General features: G+C 37.6%; 2 protein-coding genes across 7 annotated transcripts in view; one reads left to right on the top strand and one right to left on the bottom strand.

Annotated features, from left to right (window-relative positions):
- Positions 1-13122, top strand: part of LOC111861622 (trehalase) — a 44789-nt gene extending 31667 nt beyond the window's left edge. Inside the window, exons 5-10 of one of the 2 annotated variants that reach the window (XR_002842278.2) lie at positions 238-371; positions 2955-3238; positions 6057-6326; positions 10254-10408; positions 12561-12646; positions 13081-13122. Coding sequence is in view for 1 of the 2 variants with exons in the window: in XM_023846335.2 (XP_023702103.1) it covers positions 238-371; positions 2955-3238; positions 6057-6326; positions 10254-10408; positions 12561-12588 (871 nt within the window). In the remaining variant the exon portion in view is untranslated. Of the gene's footprint in view, positions 1-237; positions 372-2954; positions 3239-6056; positions 6327-10253; positions 10409-12560; positions 12667-13080 lie in introns of those variants that run through there. The other variant, XM_023846335.2, reaches the window with a different exon arrangement.
- Positions 4508-17746, bottom strand: part of LOC111861624 (B9 domain-containing protein 1) — a 22371-nt gene continuing 9132 nt past the window's right edge. For 2 of the 5 annotated variants that reach the window (XM_023846338.2, XM_023846336.2), the window contains exons 5-6: positions 13389-13535; positions 4508-4882 (exon numbers count right to left, since the gene is read on the bottom strand). In XM_023846338.2, coding sequence (XP_023702106.1) covers positions 13405-13535 — 131 coding nt within the window. In that variant the 3' untranslated portion in view covers positions 4508-4882; positions 13389-13404. Of the gene's footprint in view, positions 4883-13378; positions 13536-15188; positions 15344-17746 lie in introns of those variants that run through there. The other 3 variants (XM_023846337.2, XM_023846340.2, XM_033750399.1) reach the window with 3 other exon arrangements.

Genomic DNA, 17746 nt, shown 5'->3' with positions numbered 1-17746 from the left:
GTTTTTATTTAGTTGTTACATCTCTGGACCTACACCACCAAACCTGCATTACATATTCTCCATTTCACAACTTTTCAAATGATGTATGTAACAGCTACATCTTACATTCTTCCCTCACCTTCAGTAGAAAAAGTGACAAACAAAGATGCATTAAATGCAAAGGAATGATGAAAAAGAATCATGTTATAAAAACTGCTGATTGTTGCCTTGAAAGAATCACATGTATCACTCTTGCAGTGAAGACTACCATAATGCAGAATTTTTTCCAACTGAGAAGGAAAAGGAAGACTTCTACATCAATATAAAGTCGGCAGCTGAGTCTGGCTGGGATTTCTCTAGTCGATGGTTCATTGCCAATGGTACAAATGCTGGTAAGATCAAAGAATTAGACAGATTTGCTAACATCTAAAAAAAAATCAGTGTTATTTCAGAGAACAAGAAGAGAATATGTTACTTTCGGAAACAAAATTTCTGCCCTTGAAAGTAACTACTTCTATGGTGTCTTAGTATATTCATTCCAACTTGTGTTCCAATTATCAAAGACATGAGGATTTTTTTTAAATACCCTCTTAACAATACTCTTAACCCTTTAATTCTCAATCTGTAACTTTTTTTAATTATGTTAATTAACAATGCTTTTGGTATCGACTTTATAGTGTATGATGCTAGAATGACTGATGAATCAGAAAGGATTTTGAAGGACGGGGCCGTGGCCTAATCAAGGTAATATCCTAGCACTGCCTGGAGGGAGGAAAACCACAAAAACCTCAGTCAGGATACCCAGCGTCCCAGCTGAGATTTGAATCGAACACCTACTGAATATAAGTCTAAGTTGTAACTTTTTGACCAATCCGTTCTGCATATTTGTATTTCAGTGTAGAAATATTACAGGTTAGAGTGAAAAGACTTTTCAATCAAAATTGAAATTTCCCACTCCTCTTCTTCAAGCTGCATAACACAGCTATGATACACAGAAAATCTAGCAGCTAATTCTAAATGCATGCAATAATGTTTTGGGGAAAAATCAGCACTACTAATAAATACTGAAGCAGTAATGCAAAATGTAACCAAAGGATGTTGAGCTACTTCTCTAATATGTGATAAAGGAGTCCTTGATTTGACCACAGAATGTAAGATGTGCCATATTCAGATGCAGAGGTCTCCGTTGAGATAATTATCAAACCCAAATATTAACCTCAAAATTCTCTTACATTATATATATAACCAATACCACTTCAAATAAATATTTGGTAGAAGGATCTATATGAGTGTTTCTGCAACTTTTTCAGTTGACATACACCATAGTCTCCAAGCAAAACTTTGCACAGATCTACCCCTTTCCAATGATGACTTAATCTGCACCTCAAACTAATTGTTATGATGTATTATAAACACAGATGCAAAGATGTTTTCATTTTAAACAAACTCTATTTATTCCATACACAGAAGAAGCTGTGCAAAATAAAATTGTTAAGACAATCTTTCAAGCCCTCTTGACCCATCTGTCAGCGTATAAAATACATTTCATGTACACCTTATAAGGTTTTTCACAACCCACAGGGGGCACATGTACAATCAGTTCAATACTGCCAGTGATACAAAATCAGTTTAGTTCCGACTGGTCCCTTGGAAGCCACATTTGCTTTAGGTAAATCAGTCAATTTTCATTTAATTTAATTTAACACACACTAAATTGGACAATACTTCAAATGAAACTTGTAAGTCTTATTATCATACTAATGAACAGGTTGGTCTAGAAGTAATGCTCTAGCCTTGTATTTGGAAAGTGCTCAGTCTGAATCTTGGTTGGAACACCAGCTATCATGACTGAGATTTTCTGTTTTTTTCTCAGTCCCTCCAGGAATATGCCAGGACATTATCATGATTAGGCCATGACCATTTCCTTCTGAATCCATTCACCAGTCATTTAGTTATCCTATCATGTAGTGGTTTTAAGAGTTGGAATAATTCAGTAAATATAGCAACCAACCACCGGCTGGATGGCTAAGGTGTTGGAGTTCAAGTCCTGGTAGGGGCCAGATTTTACTCTCCTCTGCATCATCCAGATCAGTTCTGGGGCCCAACCAGCCTCCTATACAATGGGAATTGGGGGCTCTTTCCTCCAGGGGAAAAGTGGCCAGGGTGTAAAGCTGACCACCCACCTCCATCAAATGCTGAGGTCAACAATAAACGGACCTATACAACCCCACCCCCAAACGCTTTCATGTCAAAGTGCTTAATTAATTAAGCACAGGGACAACTTTTTTTATCATCCAATACTTTATAGTCTCAACAATGACAGCATTATTACATAACCAACTGAAAAATTAAAAATTAATATCTTACAGGTGATAGGCTTTTGTGAACATGGTAATTAACCCTAGAGTTTTATGAAAGTCAGAAATTTTCTTGACCAGCTGAGCAACTGTTTGCTTCACAAACAGAACTCTGTTCCATGAAGTTACTTAGTTACTTAGACCTAACATTTTTATACTGCAGTAGCTGTAAATTAGATTACCGGTGCAACATGGCAATTTCTCCCCAAGAGCCAGTTTTTGGCACACCTTAAAATATTTTCATACACTGCCTACATTGTTCTCTGTTCATATCAAATTATGAAAGCCTGTGATATACATTACAAATACAAATGGTACTTGCTGGACCATATCATAAATATCCAGTCACAGTTATTTAACAGTGTTAAAATTATACTGCATATCTCTAATGGTGATTCTAAATGTATTGTGGCATATAGAGTATTAAAAAGTACATCTTACACGTCCAATACTATGTAAAAGGTAACTCAGAAACAATGCATAACTGTAACACATGTTCATACAGTGAAACATTTTGACGAATAAAAAAAAATGTTATTTAAGCACTGAAACCAATGGCCGGAGTATTCATGCATCACTCTGCACTTGTTACATTATGTTATATATGTAATGTTACAGGAGATCTACTTAACATACAGACAGAAAACATCATCCCAGTGGATCTGAATTCTTTTCTGTTCTGGGATGCAGTGCTCCTTGCAAAATTTTACGAAAAGCTGGGTAATCTCGAAAAATCTCAGCATTATCACAATGTGGCCGAGCAGTGGAAGGCTGCTGTGACTGCTGTGCATTGGAATGAAAAGGTTGGAACCTGGCTTGACTATGACATTCTCAACAACAAATCCAGAGAATACTTCTACCCGTCCAACTTGGCACCACTGTGGACACAGTGTTACGATGAAGTAAGAGTTATAACTAAATAATTAACATATTACATTATTTCCATGAATTTTGACATATTACAGCACTGTACTAAGCTTATGGAAAGAAGACCCATGAATCATGAATCATCCCTGTAAGCAGTTATGCTTCCACCACTTCCCTACATTTCCCACCAGTCATCTGGCTGCTGTATTCATAGGAACATTAATAGCAATAATCATGTAATAAGCTTCACTAGCAACAAGGCTGATACACACCACAGTAGGTTGAAGAGAAATATAGCTGCAGGCAGTAAAGAGGAAGCTTTCCATGGCTTCAGTATGTGACAGTCCAAACCTTTTACAACTCTTCAAGGGACGCTATGGTCCTCTTTAGCCATTTCACTAGATTGACTGATTTATTGGGGAGACCGATTCATTAGCATGTTATGACTTGCTTTTTGCATCTGGACAGGAACAACAGCCTTGTTTTGTTACCTGCAGCTTGGATGACCGAAAAAGGGACGAGGCCACCATGGGAAGGCAAGTCTGTAGTTTGCCGAAGATGTAAATTTTGTTTTACTGATAGTGTAGCTGTTATAAAAGTGTCTTCAGAAGAGTGTAATTGGACCTTAAACTAAGAAATAACCGCTTTCACATGTGGGGTACCGGGTTCTATATCTTTGGATCTCTTTATTCTCAAAGTTCATTATGTAATTGTGTAGTGCTGATTGCATGATTGATTTGGCCAGTTAAAATCAGCCAATAGGAAACTATTCTTGTCTGGGAGAGAGGCCGTCGATTCAAATCCTATACAGGGGATGAAGCGACGCTTCCCGCAGGATAGAGTTTGCAGAAGGACTGGGCGTTTTTAATTCGTCGGAGGCAGACGTCATTTGGCTGCACTCTCCAAGTTTATCTAAATTTATCAGTCTTTATTTGGTTTATTAATCTTTGATAGTAATAAAAGGGCCCATTACTCCGTACTTGCTAATGAAGTTATAGTATTTCGCTTCTGAATAAACAATTTGTGGAGAGCAGAAATAGCGTCGTTGATTTCTAGCAGTGGACTGGCTTTAAATGTGCAGTTTCTCCGTAGCCTCAGTTATTACCATAACACGATCCTGATAAGAGTCAAGTGATTTACCGAAGTCGGTAAATAAACACAAAGATAGAAAGGGGACGGTTACAAGTATAGTTCAAAAATTTTGGTACATACTTCTGCATCCAGTTCAAATTTTCAAATTATTCCTCACACTTCCCACAAAATAAAAGTTAAATACATATAACATAACTCATTAGCTTGCTATATTTTTAGCCTACTCTTCTTATTTTGAAAACAATAAAAGTAGGCTTATAAGATCGCCATGCTGTCTGTGTCTGTGAATCTCCGTCAACTTCTAAATGCCTGAACTGATCACTATGAAACTTGGTATGTATATTATTGCACCTGAGCCAGTTTTCGATGGCATACTTCATAAATCCCTCTCAACATGCTGTGTTTGTATGTGCATTCCTCTATCATTGCTAGGCAATGGCTTGATAAAAACATTATCACAGAAATGAATACACATGCAACAATGGAAGAACCATTGGACAGTCATTTCCTAAATGGTCTGTGTTGTATCGAAGGAAAGTAGTCGATTAGTTCTTCCTAGAACTTCTTGCTGCTCCATGTGGACATTTCTGTAAAGGACAAACTTAGGTTGCAATATCAAGTGATTTCTTATCTGTACACTGTTACTAAAGAGTTCCTGCAGGTCAGTGCATAAAAATATCTCTGTATATATTACAATAAAATTATGAATTGTTGAGACTGAATATACTTTACAAAAAGTTCATAAACGTAAATTTGATATTAATTATATTGTATGATGATAATGCTAAATTAATGGGAAAGCTGTAGGTCCTCTTGACTTGTCCTTCATTTTCGTCTCTGCTGTTATTCTATCATCAGAGGCAAAACGGAAATCACATCATATAAGATGCTATAATGCAAACTAGGCATCCTTATGTTCACGCTTGTCATATAGGCATAGGCCAGGATCGTTAAAGACCACATCTGGAGACATAACACCAAAACACAACAGCAAGAACATACTAAAAGAACACAGGAAGACCAAGCTGTCATTATGACAATAACACCAAAATCAATTGTAAAGAAATACATATTTGTGATGTTGAATTGGATGAAATTAACTCAGCATAAAATCCACTAATGGGTTTTAGAAATAAGGAACTTTGAGGTTCAATAGCACAGAGATATTAATTCATTTGGACTAATTTTTGTGCTCACTTGCATACTGCATTTTATTACAAAATGCTTCACTTCCCTCTGCAAGGAATAATTCACCATGTACGAGTAATTTTATCCACTAACAAAGAGACTGTTTATTATATGGATGGGAAAGAAATGCAAACCAAGTTCCAAGAGTTAAAATTTGACCACAATCCCTGTAGTATGGAGAACTTCCACTCTCCAATTTCTGGATGGCCGGTCACAGTGGCCACATGGTTTAAGAATGAAATGTCTTCACCCCTTAGAACACTGGGATCATGGGTTTGAATCCCACTCAAGGAATGGATATTTGTGTTTATTCTGTGTTCATGTATAGGTAGCAGCCTTGTGATGGGCTGATACCTCATCCAAGTAGTCCTACCAACTGTCTAACATTAAGAAACTGAAGTGAAACAAACGTTTCATGGATGCACTATGCTCCAAATGAGAGCATCATAGATTCCTGGATAATGAAAGTTAATGTTATGAAATGTGCCATCTGTGCTACAGATTGGCTTACAGCTCCCCTACTTGTTTTCCCTTTCAAGTGGCAAGGCCAATAAAGTACTTTACATTTTTCAGGCATTTTCAGAATACTATGCTCACAAAACAGTACAATACATTAGTGATGAAACAATTCGCAGTTATTTAGGAGGAATACCAACATCACTGGAGCTGACAGATGAGCAATGGGACTTACCTAATGCATGGCCACCCCTACAGATCATTGTTATCCAGGGTCTTTTATATACAAAAGATCCAGGTGCCAATAATTTGGCTTATGAACTGGCACGAAACTGGATATATGCAAATCACAAGGGTTATCTTGATGCAAAGGAGATGTTTGAAAAGGTAAGAATAAGATTTATGATTATAGCAGATGATACTCCATCTGTACAGTTAACAGAGAAATGATGGTACTGTTCCTGAGTTACCTTTTACATAGTATCAGGTGTTTATAAGCAAGTAGGCATCATAAATTTGTATCATATCTCCTTTTTTTTTCCAGTTTTGAATCATATATTATGTGACCCATAACACCTCTGAAATAAGAACTATAATATATTACAATACTGACCAGTAAAATATAATGTAAACATATTTTGTTTTATATAATTATTTATTAACCACAAAAAAGACAGGACAATGTTTATTTATTTATCTATTCTTGGTTTGCTTAAGGGTCATTAGTAGGGCCAGGATTTTTATGACCTAAAAACTATAAATATATGCATGCACTTATGACCCAAAATTATGTCAAATATGACCTTAAATATTAAATGGGACATAAAATTTCACAATTTTAATTAAAGATAAGAATAAAATAATTAAGAATAAAGATGATGAATATATGATAGTAGGTCCTACTTACCAAATTAGCCCTATTATGTCTCTGAAGGAAAGAAAACTGATGGAATTTCGACATTTCGTACTGGATTAAACCATTCATTGCTTTCTTTTTAATACTGATATTTGCGTTCATATTTTAGACAAACACTGGTGCACATGGTATGAACACTAACTTAACTCTGTTATCTAAAAACACCATTTAAAAGAACACAAGCTATTCACGTCTCAATTTTCACTGTTACAATTGCAATTTATAACTACATGCATTTTCAAATTTTCAAATTTGAAAGATCGCCGATTATCACTAAGGATAGTTTTGTATTTGGAAAAACTTCGTTCCACATCACATGATGTGACAGGAGCATATTTGAAGAATGTCAAGTCGTTTGGTGACAGTTCTGTATCATCTTCGAATGTTGCTAGTTTACCGGAAAGTATATCTGCAATCTTGCATAATGTTGAATAACCAGCATTCCGATGAAGAACACTTTCTATTTTGGTTTTAATCCTGTCACTTATTTCACCACGAGTTCGGTTTAGTTCATTCTCAATGCTCTTTACAGTGTCCAACGCGTCACAGAGTTCAGTCCCTACAAATTCCAGGCGAGTTATTGCACCTGAAATTGAACAGAAGTTTGACTTTATGTATGCCAGATTTTGTGCTAGAGTGGTAGAGAATAAGTCCTTGACAGCTTTAATTGATGTTGACTCACTGCTGTCAAAGCCATTAAACATTTTCTCAATGGCTGTGTAATTTTCACAATAATATGCCACAGCATCCAACCATGTACCCCACCGTGTGACGACAGGCTGTGGAGGAAGTGGCAGTAGAGGAGCTTCTTGTTTAAATTTCTGCACTCGAAGAGGGGCCTTGATGAATATTTTCTTTCCATTTGAAACTAGCCTATCTACATCAGGAAAATGTCCTCGAACTTCTTCAGCCACTCTATGCAATGCATGAGCGAGGCAAGTAATATGGACCATTTTCGGGTAGAGGATTCGAAGTCCTTTGGCAGCCTTCTTCATGTATGGAGCGGCATCTGTTACTAGGAGAAGGACATTATTTCGCTGTATTCCATTTGGCCACAACAACTTCATGGAATTATCAAATAGGACAGCTATAGTCGAATGATTTGCTCTTTCGAGAACTTCACAGTCAAGAAGAAATCTCTCTCCAGGTTGATCTTGTTTCAGGGTCCCAACTATAACATTCGCAATATACCGCCCATCTACGTCAGAAGTCTCGTCCAAGGAAACCCATATCTTGTTGTCAGCAACAGATGTTCGAATCTTATTTAACATATCTTCATAACATGTAGAGAGATAATTCTTTCTTAACGTCGATTCACTTGGGATAGGATGACTAGTGTATGTCTCCAAAAATTGTCTGAAGTGCTGATTATGCAATTTCTCTAATGGAATATTCGAAGATACCATCCACTGACACAAATCCTTCGAAAATTCCGACCCATTGTTCGTTGAAGAAGGTGAAGGAGAAGAAGAAGAAGAAGAAGAAGAAGAAGAAGAATTAGTGGAACTGTTTTTAAACAACAAACTTTGTCTGCTATCCTTTGTAGATAATCTGCTTAAACATTTACCATGTTTAAAAGTTTTACAATGCTGCTGCACAGTAAATCGCTTTTCTGCCGTAACTTTCACGCCACACAACTTACAATAAAATATCTTGCCATCGGTACTAAACACTTTATCACCAAACTCCTGTACAAAACTACGCAACCTTGCGCTCCTTGAACTACATGTACTCACTTTAGGCATTGTAAGGTCAAACTGAAGTCTTATAACGCCCTCCACATATATAAATAGAATACTTCTAAGCCCTCCAAGAAAGAATGGGATGTATATACCTTATAGTAAGACGGAGTACAATAGGAAAATACCCGTTACACTTGCCTCCCTCCCGCCTCGACTGGGAAAAGCCGGCTTGCCAGGTCATAAATGCTACATTTCACAAATTTTCGCCTTTGTAACTGCAAGTACAGTCCAGTCAAATATATGGTTTTTAATACGAACTTCATGTACTTGAACTCTATTCCACATTGAAGCAACAGTCCAGCCTGGAATTTATTTTGTAATACTAAACATTATGGAACCGAAATTTTACATTATATCAAAGAATTGTTTCTAAAATGACAAAAATATGACCTTATTTCAAAATTATGCCAAAATATGCTGTAAAATCAAAAAAACTCTAAAATATGCATTTATATGCACAATAAAAACGACATAATTTCAATAAGAATGACTGGAAACATGCATAATTACATTTAAAAATAGGAATAAACCCTAGGAAAAAAATATGACATGTCATAGAAATCCGGGCCCTAGTCATTAGCAAACAGTGAATTAAAAAAATATGGTAGGAAGCAGTCAGGGCTTTATTTAAGGTATGAGTAATAAACCCAACAGACAGGAAATACAATATATTCCTAAGAAATTTAATTCTTACTATGAATAATTTAATATTTTCTTGTAGTTCAGACTCCTGGAGTTGTTAGAAGAAAAAGTGTTTGACATTTGGTATATACACATAAAAAAAGAATGCCTATACTACATACAGTGGAACCTCGCTTAATGAGCACCTCTCATAATGAGTAATTCGCATAATGAGCAAAACAAATTGTAAAAAAATGACTCGCTTAACAAGCGACGTTCCACATAACGAGTGACGAGAGGGGAAGTCCCGGATTGTGCATTTGCTACATAGTCTGTGTTTAGCACTCGTTCCGCTAGCATCTTAGTGTCACTTGTGATCGCACATTTTTCCAAACTTGTGTTCAGACATTATTTGTGATTTTTTTGGTGCAAAGTTTAATAACCCTCGCAAAAATGTTCCCGAATAAAAAGCCACAAAAAGACAGCCATAAGGGAATAAAAATAACCGTAGAAATGAAACGTAAAATAATTGAAATGCGAGAACGAGGTGTGAGCGTGGCTGATCTAGCACGCACATACAGTCGGTCTACATCAACGATTTGCACTATCCTCAATAATAAGGACAGGTTTAAGGAGATAGATGCTTCCAAGGGAGTGACAAGAATATATACGCAACGGTTACGTATTCTCGACGATGTTGAAAGGTTGCTCCTCATATGGATAAACGAAATCGCATTCCAAGTTGGTTCATTCCGTATAGAAGAAAAGATGATGATTCACGCTCCTTAACAATGTATATAAATTTTCTTTGAATAAACGTTATACATAAAATTTTTTGAGTTTTTTTTTGACATGTAACACATTATTGTATTTTACATTAATTTATATGGGAAAAATTGTTTCGCTTAACGAGTGTTTCGCATTACAAGTAAGATTCTGGAACGAATTATGCTCGTTAAGTGAGGTTCCACTGTACATGCGCATACCATAAGAATGAATTTTTACGATTCTGAAGCACCACTGTCCTGTTCACAGTATGATGCTGAGTATCCTGGAAAATATGGAGGTGGAGGGGAGTATACAGTACAATCAGGATTTGGTTGGACAAATGGTGTTATTATGGAATTACTGAATACCTATGGATTAAACCTGACTTCAGCCAAGAATCGTCGTACACACTACCTCAAGAGGTAAGAGATACACATTACAAGAACAACATACCAATACCATGCATGTGCAATATTATTTGCATAATATGTGCTATAAGGCAAATTTCTTACTAGAACATATTATGATGGGTTCAATTAATTTCCAAGTGGTACAGAACTACAAAATTGCACCTCAGGGCTCTACTGCTGAGCCAGTTTATATTTTCCCAACTCTTGTTCCCTGTGAGCTATTTCAGCATTATCTTTCTGTCTCCATCTCAAAAGGTACAGGCAGATCTGCATAATGCTCTTAGCTGATCCCTGAATCCATATGTGATTCATATCCATAATCCTAATATTTTGAGTTGCTGAACACAGTAAATACTTTAGACTGTACAGCCTCAGTGTTTAATTTTTAAACAATTTTTAAAAAGCAAAATTAAAATGCATGTTTATATTTATAAGTTATATTAATTTGGGGAGACGTTAATAACTCCTCCATCAAATCTTCAGAAACAAATATTACAAGAGAAGTTGTATGACACTGAGTATTGTCATGAACAGTTCACAGCACCAGTCTGAACAGTGGCTATATAACAGCATTAATGCAAATAAGTAAAACTTGAACAGCTTATTGTGAAACACTCCTGTACTACATTAGGGGTGAGATGCATCATGTAAAATTTTTGCTACCTAAATGCCAATTTCAATTCTCCTATGAAGCACTCCGTTTTCACAAACAAATCATGCTTATGAACACTGGTGTGAATTATAATGGGAGTCGCAGATAATCGCAACAGCTGAGTTGACTACAAATTGGTGAAATTTGTGGTTTTATTGAGAAATGAAATTCTGCTTCTGCTTATAGTTTAGACTGAAATGCTTTAAGTACATCAACTGATGTTTATATAAGACAGCTCTACATGCAATAATAGAGCCTTCACAATAATTTAGAAGTATAGAATCCAGTTCAAACATTTTGGCAGCCTCACAGAACTTCCATTCCAAACCAAGAAAATTACATAACATTTTAAAATACCTAATATTAGTGGTTCCATGTAGTTTTGTACACAGAAATCAATGTTCCAGAGGAACATTCCACCTCAATCTTCAGAGTGGAAGATAAGTTGTGCAGGGAAATTGGTATGGATGTAGGGTAGGGATGGTCAGCACTGGAGATGTGAGTGAACTAAGAGAAACCAGCGGCTGTAAGAAGGGCTGTTTTTTAAGAATAGACGGCAAAAAGAAAAATTGAGAGACAACAAAAGGAAAATATGCAGGTAACAGAAAGGAAAATAAGTACAGTAACACTTATGGAAGTAGATCTTCCAAAATATTAGCAGATTAGACCTCTCAAATACAGCATTCCCATTCGAGTATAGCATAGTTTTTCTGGATAGCTACTTTCTGCCACCAGCACAGTTCACCACTGATTGCTTGCATCCATCAGTCATGGCACAGGATATATAAACTGTGAATAGCAGTGTTTTGCTTTGTAATTTACACCTTAATGTGGGTTACTTAGGTGATTTAGTATCATAACATTGTGATGGATTTGCTCAAAGCATTAAGCTATGAAGCCAGAAAAACCTATTGGGGAAATACATTCCTGAGGTAATGCAGTCAACAACAGAACATCAGTTGGTTAGTAGCTAAAGGTTTGAAAAGCATGTTTTTCGTGACAACAAATCATTTACAGAAATTTCCATGCATATGAGCTAGTCTATATAAGAAGTCATGGAGATTCTTCATTCATTCGTCAGACAGACATGGTTCAAGAGAGCGAGATTACCAAACAATGACTAGTAAGCAGATGTAGAAGACTTTATTTTATGTGTTATGATTAGAGTAATATTTAGAGCATTATAATTATTTGTCATTAGAACTTTTGTGTGTCCAATAAATCTATCCCTCTAATCCAGAACCCATTATTATTATTCATATGAACACTTTATACGTGACAATATGTTGACCACACGATCATGATTTGGAAAATCCTCTGTTCTGGTTCCAGTCTGGCCTCAAGGATGCCAGATCTCAGCAGTCTGACTTCTAAACATCCATCATACTACATATTTCAGAAGGCCATATGTTGACACAAGTGTGAAAACTTCACATTTCACATGAATAGTGCCAATACAATTAGAATTTAATTCATCCTAGAATGAAATTTACTGAGTTATGATTGTTTCAGGGGATGGCTGACACCATACTACAGATGAAGACGATTACTGCCAGCTGTAGTAACATTGTAATGTATTCATATGCACTAAAATAAATATCACCATAAACAAAGTCAATAGAAAGTCCGTGGAGTGTAACAATGTTTTTAGGTCACTTCTTTATCACATTTGCCTTACATGTTTCGGTTTAATAAAACCATCATCAGAGGCACATATTACAAACACATGAAAACACTGGCATTGTTTAATGTACACAGTATATATGCTGCATGGACGCTGCTACAAATGTCGATGTGTAAAAGCACAACACTTGCTAGGAATACTGAATGCACGTTCAACTCTCGCATTCCATCCGAAATTGCCCTCAAATTAAACTGTCAATGTTAAAATATTTAAAAGTTTAAAACATTTGAAGTAAAATGTTAGGCTCCTCCTTGTTAATTCATCCCGATGATGGGAGATGTCAGCTTGAGGTTGTATAGGCTTATGGTTAGATGTTTCCTATGCGTTGTGTGTTGTGTACAATTCAAAATCACCATAAATATCAAACGCCGGTCACGGTAGCCGAGCGGTCTAAGGCATGTACTGTCTTCGCTTGCTTGGAAACCGGGATCGTGGGTTCGAATCCCACTCAAGGCATGGATGTTTAGTTTGTGTGTGTGCGTTTTTCTGTTTGTGTACAGGTAGAGGCCTTGCGATGAGCTGATCACCCGCCCAAGGAGTCCTACCAAATGTGTAAGATCTAGAAAACCAAAGTGAACGGAGAAGTTCATGGAGGTAGGCCTAGGCCCACTGGGACTGTAGGGCCAAGGAAAAAAATAAATAAATATCAAACATATCACATTTCATTTAACATCACTGACTTGGTCCTGTACAAGCAACACTGCTGGCATGTGTACTATGGTTTTTGTATCCAAATCGGGCAAGATCCCTTGTCACCACATTGAAGCTAACTCTCATGTGTCCCTGTGATCGAATCCGTGTCACTGTAAGTGGAAAACCAAATCGTCATCAGAATTCATCAGATATCAGCTTCACCATCTTATCTGCATCAAATGTAAGTATTATAAATGAACGTGTGCAATGTGTTGATACACATGTAGCAGTATGAGAAAGTATAATTTATAACTAGGGGAAAACAGCCATGTTCTTGGCAGGTATTAAGGATACACAAAAATTGTTAAATTAAAAGAAGTGCCAAATGTCATAAAAAACCTGTCTGAAGAAATTCCATAACATTTAATATGGCCAGGATCTTATTACACTTATGATATTTAGAAATATTTGAACTATGTTTCACATGACACTCCATACTAGGACCTGTGGACGGTAGAGACAAATTGTTATATTTACACAATTTGATATCTGAAACTGAGATTTCATAATAATAATAATTAATTTAACAATTTTCACTCTCATGGAGCTGAGCCCTTCTTGAGAAACCACCAATTGTGCAGCTACTCAAGAACTTCCCAGCATATTATGGAACCCCAAGGTTCATTACTGTGTTCACAAGAGCCCTCCACTGGTCCCTATCCTGAGCCACATCAACCCAATCCATACCGACCCATCCTATCTCTCTACAATCCATTTTCATATTGTTCACCCACCTATGTCTTCGTCTTCCTAGTGGCCTCTTTCCTTCTGGCTTTCCCACCAATATCAAATATGAATTCCTCCTCTCCCCCATTCATGCTACATGCCCCACCCACCTCATCCTCCTTGACTTGGATCATTCTAATTATACTTAGAGAAGAGTACAAGTTATGAAGTTCCTCATTATGTAGTTTTCTCCAGCCTCCCATCACTTCATCTCTCTTCAGTCCAGATACTCTCGCTAACAGCCTGTTCTCAAACACCCTCAGTCTATGTTCTTCCCTTAATGCCAGTAACCAAGTTTCACATCCATACAGAACCAGAGGCAAAATTACACTTTTGTATATTCTAATTTTTGTTTTTGGACAGCAGATGAGAAGACAAAAGGTTCTGGACTGAATAGTAGCAAGCATTACCTGAATTCAAACTCTTCTTAATTTCCTCGTGAATGAGGTCTTGATTTCTTACTATCATTCCAAAATATCTGAAGCATGCCACATTTTCAAAATATCTGTTGACTATCTTAATGTTCTAATTTTGCTCTGCATTCTGGTGATGAGACAGCAACATATACTTTGTTTACTCTGTGTTTACTTCCAGACCACCTCCTTACTAGTGTTAACTAAAGCATGTGTGTTCATCTTTATGGTATCTACATTATCACCCAGTAGATTCACATCGGCATAGGCCAACAGCTGATGTGTCCCGTTTAATTTCAGTCCCACCTGGTTTCCCTGGACCTTCCTAATTGCATATTCTAAGGCAAAGTTTAAATGCAGTAGTGATAAAGCATTTCCTTCTTTTTGACCATTCTTGATAGGAAAATTATCAGACAAATGTTTACCTACACGGACTTTACTACACGTTTCGTTTAAACACATTGTAATAAGCCTCTCTACTTTCATTGGTACCCAAAACTCTATGAGAATATTGTACAATCACAGGCTTTCATGAAGTCTATGAATAGCTGACATACTGTCTCATTGTACTCCCATTTTTTCCCCAGTATCTGATGAATGCAAAAGATTTGAACAGTTGTTTACCTGTTATGCTGAAACCCACATTGATGATCTCCAATAATTTCATCTATATACGGACTTAACCTTGAGCTTATGGATATTAGAATGTAATATTTCACCCTCTGCTTGAATCAGTTCTGCCAAAATCTGATCATTACTGTTGTGCCGCAATTTCGAGACTGGAAATCAAAGGCATTGCCTAAATGTTACGAGACTTGCAAAAGCGTTTTACAGCAATTAGGGCAATGATGGCCACACATAGGCTGTGGAACGCGGTCAAACAAACATCTTAGTCAGCAGAAGTGCATAATAGCATGAACAGAGAGCGCTTCAGTAGGCCACTGGGTAGCATGAAATTACAAAATGCTCACAGGAGATGCCAAGGATTCGTTAGAGAGAACAGAAGTTTGAACCAATGGGGAGCCGCCACTCATAAATTTAGGTCAAGGGAAGGAGGTACTTCCCTTGTGTGTTAGCTGCTGCGTGAGCAGTTTTTTGGTATAAAGAGCGAAGGAAAGACTTTCAGGAAAAAAAAAACGATCTATCAAACGTAATATTCGACCAGCAGCCGGAGGCTTTGTCCGACATGGGTATTACAAGATGGTGGGTGGCGACACTTATCTGCGTCTCTATTTCAAGTAAGTCTCTTTACTCATACTAGCCATGCTATTTAAATTCAGTGTTGTTGCGTGAACTTGAAGTGCAATCTCCAGGGGCCCTGCGAGTGCCAGGGTGGAATAGGGTAGAAATTGTGGATCGAGTGACAGGCAATGGAGGGAAGCAACAGTCTCAAGGCATAACCCCCAAGAGGGAAATTAGAATAAGAGTAATAGTGAGTAGAGAAACGATGTTAAGTAAACCAGCTGAAAGTCGGCCTCACTTTGTCGTAAAATAAGAGTGTATCAGACCAGTGTCCTTAGGGTAGGAAATGAAGGAAAGGGCAGCCTCAAGTCATACTCCCTAGGTGGGAGCACTGAAGGAAAGTGAGAATGAGTTAAGGGAAAGACACTATGTAGTCCCGACTGAAAGTCGGCATTGTTATTACTGTAAATAGGAGGTAAACGGAAGTGTAAATAGAATCAGTGTGCGTAGGACAGAGATGGTGTATCGTGTAATAGGAATGAAGGGAAGTTACGGTCTCAAGCCATCGGCTCTAGGCGAGACACTAGAATGAAAGTAAGAACCAGTTCTCGGACTGATAGCATGTACCCAACAGCCCATTGGCATTTCTGTACTGTAAATAATAGTGTAAACAGACAGTGTAATTAGGGTAGGATGTACACAGAGTTATGATTCACCCTCACAAACTCCACCCTTTCGCAGTCCCAATGAAAGGCAGAACTGACCCCAAGCAGCCAACGGCAGCCGGATGCAACAACAGTTAAGGGTGAGGAACCAGTAGTAGACAAGGGGATGGTGTTCCTGATGGAAAAAGGAAAGAGTGATTTAGTACCATTTCGTTAGCCCCCTTCAGGCATAACAAATTGGAGGCAGAGGTGGGGGATCGGCCAACGAGAGATGGCTGACAAAGTGAATTAGTAGTTGTATTTACCCACCCCTGCCACTAAGGCATGACATATGGTGACAGCGGTGGGACGAGTCAACGAAGGGTTGACTGACGTAGTGAATGGATTAGCCAAAGAGAAATGGCAGTTGTAGTGATTTGTGTTTTAACCCACCCCCCATCACCTAGGCATAATATATGGTGCCAGCTGTGAGATAGCCAATCCACCCATCGCAGAGGCATAATATATGGTGGCACTGATGGTACAGTGGTAGAACGCTCGCCTACTGTGCTACCGGCACTTAGTATTTTCATCAACCCCCCTCCCCCCTTACGGCATAATAATTACCTTGCGATTTACAGCTTTCCAACTTTGCAATAGCAATTTCAACCTCAAAAGGGATAGGATCAGGTACTAATAACTCAACTACACTTTGTGTATCAACTAACTGTGAATATTTATATCCATAAAACGTTTGTTTCCCCAGTGCAGCTATACTCATGTACAGCATGTTCTCTGAGCCTGTTTCCAGACTTAACAGTAGTCTATTCTTTAACCCTTTCGCGGGGTCATTTAAATTCCGCTGCCGTCTCTCCGGCGGTAATATATTCAGCCGGCCATTTAAATTTTGCTCGAAAATGATTTATTCATCATTGTTCTTAAATATATGAGATAGGAACATGAAACTTTCACTAAAATGATCTTAAAAGGTGGTTTTATAACCTTACCTTATAATATGAGCGCCCGGTATCTCGGTAATGGAAGCAGGTTGTTTAGAAACTGAGCAGTGAATGGTACGCCTTGAAGCATGAAACTTTCACTAAAATGATCTTAAAAGATGGTTTTTATAACCTTACCTTATAATATGAGCGCCGGGTATCTCGGCAATGGAAGCAGGTGTTTAGAATTTGAGCAGTGTAAGGTAGGCCTTGAAGCATTCTTCTAACACAACGCTGCCCCACATTCACCACACCAATACTGCGTATCTCTCATTTGGCTCTTTTTTCCATAAACCAAACATCTTCTGTGCAGCCTTACCTTCTTCCCCGTGGGGGGAAGACAAGAGGAAATGTCTCT

Source organism: Cryptotermes secundus, unplaced genomic scaffold, assembly GCF_002891405.2.
Source record: "Cryptotermes secundus unplaced genomic scaffold, Csec_1.0 scaffold43, whole genome shotgun sequence".
Classification (NCBI taxonomy): domain Eukaryota; kingdom Metazoa; phylum Arthropoda; class Insecta; order Blattodea; family Kalotermitidae; genus Cryptotermes; species Cryptotermes secundus.
Note: the sequence above shows the minus strand (reverse complement) of the source record. Positions and strands in the feature narration are given on the sequence as shown.